We start from the raw sequence: 2,970 nt of genomic DNA, 5'->3' as shown, positions 1-2,970 counted from the left end.
AATCTGTTCACACACGAAGGATAATATCATTGAGGCTACTTAAGCGGTGACATCTAATCATACTTTCAGCACTGTAAGTATTAACATGAATATTCGTAAAATAACAGTATACAGTATGTTAATACTAACAACATGTTTACAGAACTGAACCTATTTTGTACTCATTTTTATTACAAACTAAATAATAGTATTAGCAGGCCAAAGTTTTCGCTGCTGTTCAAAAGAGTACAGTATTATTAATAGTGGTATATTTACACTGATTATCTGTCACTATTTGAGCTTCATTCCCTTTTCAAAGGCAGCAGGGAGGTCACCCATCTCAGCAAAGTACTGCCTGGCTCTCCTGGTGTACTCTTCAGCCTGCCTCTCCTGCTTGTCTTCAGTGCTCAGGAACGCCAGGATTTCAAATGCTTCTCCAACCCTTTGCTTGGTGTTCAGTCTCCTCTCCGCTATCTGCCTCAGCTTTTTGCCCGCCTGCTTCCTGTCCAGGCTCTGTATCTGCATCCGGTATGCAGTTTTGAACTCGGCAATGGCGCGATCCTCCGCTTTCCTCTTGTAAAGCAGAAACGTGCCGTAGCTCGTGTGACAGTGCTGCTTGTCTGAGTCCCGGAGGGAGTCGTCCTGGAGCAGGTCGGTGAAGATCTTCTCTGCCTCACCCAGCTGGTGGTTCTCCCCGTACGCCTCGGCCAGGTTGACCTGAGCGTGGATGTTGGTGGGCTTCAGCTCCACCGCCTTGCTGAAGTGATGTATGCACTCCGCGGCCTTGGCCCGCTTGAGCGTCGCCGGGATACGCCCCGCCTCTCTCTTCGTCTGAAACATGCGTGCGAGCTGCTGTTTGAGGCAGAGGCCGATCTGGTGATGCAGGAAGGATGAGGTTGGGGTCAGCTGCACCGCCCTCCTGAGAATATCCAGCGACACATCAACAGACCCCTCTGCTCTGAAATATTTCGCCACGTACCGTGTCACTTGGGGCACACAGGGAGACAGTTGGAGGGCATCTTTGATGAGTGTCATGGACTCATGTTTCCTGCTGTTCTGAAGTTTCAGAGCCAGGAGCACCATGGCTTCTGCATCAGCGGGATCTAAGAGCAATGTCTTCCGCAGCTGTGCAACCGCTTCACTTGCCTCGGGCCTCACTCTTTTATCTCGAGCCATGCCCTCCAGCCGGTACAGAACGACTGCGTAGCCCACATTGAAGGACACATTGTCTGGATCCCCTTCAAGAGCCTTTTCGAAACTGGCCTTTGCTCTCTCGTAAAACGTGGCGCCGAGCCTCAAAAACGTCCAAGCTTTCTCACCGTGAATCACAGGCAGGCAGCAAGAATACAGCAAGGAGCCTGGGATGCCCTTGCAGATCTTCTCCAGTTTGCCAAAGTAGGTCTCCACATCACTAAGGTTCCCCAACTGGTAGTGAACCCATGCCAGGTTACCATAGGTCACCATAAATTCTGTTTCAGCCTTCCCATCCGCCTTTAACAGAGTCTCCGCCCTAAGGAGGAACTCAAGAGCACTCTCGTTGTTTCCATTCAGATGGCTTATGAAAGCTAAGATATTAAGATATGTGGCGTGATTTTTGCGGGGGCAGAACTTGACTCGATCCAGGAGTTTTTCAGGGATATTGTCCAGATCATTTATGTCAGCTTTGTTTATATCCCATGTGAAGGGACACTCCAGCTTCCTCAGCTTAGCTTCCAAGTCAGCTTTGTCAGAAACACTGCAAAACCCCACAAATTAGTCAATAGGCAAAGTCGTAGAAATAATAATTTCACATGAGCACACTGGACAGCTGAAGGTTTTTCCAGCAATTAAGTCTCAGACTGTCCACTTAAATAATACTGTATAAACGGCATGCAGCTGTGTTAAATAATGAAAAAATCTGAAGCAACTGATTGCAAAAGTAGGTTGAATTTACTAAAATCTTTCATGACTGCATGCCATCACACGTGCCCAACGTTTGTGCTGAGAATTTTCGGTTGGTTAATCTCATGAAATGTTTCGTCAAGTTTTTACAATAGTATTTGGTTTCCCCCTAAGAGATAATGTGTAGAAAAGAACGCGTAAACGTTTCGAAGGGGAGTGATTATTGTGAGAGGACACATAATCACGGGTTAACACTAGGAGGAAGACTTTATACGAGAGAAGGTAGACCTGCTTAAATCCCATTATTCCTTACTGAAAACAAATCCTTTAAATATCAGAATTAACATCTCTGTAGTCGATAAATGCTTAGAAAATTGTCATATTAATATACAGACAACAAGCGTTTCCTTACCTCATGATACCAGGGAGGTTGGTCTATAACATGGAGTTCTACGTCGCTTACGTTTAATACCCAGTTTGCAAGAAACGAAACCGAAAGTTAAAACTTTACTGCTGCCAGTTTTCTTTCTCACGAAGTAGCTAAACGTCGACGGGGAGTGAGTAAGGGAATCGAAGGAATCGAAACCGTTTTTATTTATGTACCATCAAAAATTTAAGGTCGCACTAAATAGCAAGCTTATCCTTACATGGTTGGTGTCGCTGAACCTCTACAGGCCGAATAATAATTATAATAATAAGAAGATGAATGTCTATTTATATTTCACTTTTCACACATTTTGCAAGTGTTTCATAAAGTATTACCAAAGAGTGATGGAATAAGATACAAAATTTGGAATGTAGTCAGATAAAACTACGTTTATATTAAATATAATATTTTACAATATTATTTAATATATACTTATATATTAAAAACAAACCATTTAAGAAACAGTAAAATGAAGACAAAAAAAAAAAAAAAAAACAGTTAATACAAAAAGGCAGCAGATGGCAGCAGTGTTGCGCAGTGGTACTCAACAAGGCTGGTAACAAAAAACTTGCTGGCATCCCCGCTAGGGCACTGTTGTTATACCCTTGGGCAAGGTACTTAACCCACAGTTGGAATTAAATATCCAGCGCAATAAATGGATACAACTTATGAAAGTCGCTCTG

At 43.6% G+C, this 2,970-nt stretch overlaps 1 protein-coding gene across 1 annotated transcript; it reads right to left on the bottom strand.

Annotated features, from left to right (window-relative positions):
• Positions 1 to 270: 270 nt before the first annotated feature.
• Positions 271 to 2,313, bottom strand: ifit9 (interferon-induced protein with tetratricopeptide repeats 9). Its single transcript, XM_036549211.1, has 2 exons — positions 2,273 to 2,313; positions 271 to 1,714 (listed from the first exon to the last, which is right to left on the bottom strand). Exons 1-2 carry the CDS (start codon positions 2,275 to 2,277, stop codon positions 271 to 273), a joined length of 1,449 nt encoding a protein of 482 aa, XP_036405104.1. The 5' UTR covers positions 2,278 to 2,313.
• Positions 2,314 to 2,970: the final 657 nt, after the last annotated feature.

Source organism: Megalops cyprinoides, chromosome 1, assembly GCF_013368585.1.
Source record: "Megalops cyprinoides isolate fMegCyp1 chromosome 1, fMegCyp1.pri, whole genome shotgun sequence".
Classification (NCBI taxonomy): domain Eukaryota; kingdom Metazoa; phylum Chordata; class Actinopteri; order Elopiformes; family Megalopidae; genus Megalops; species Megalops cyprinoides.
This window is presented reverse-complemented; position numbering and strand designations above follow the sequence as displayed.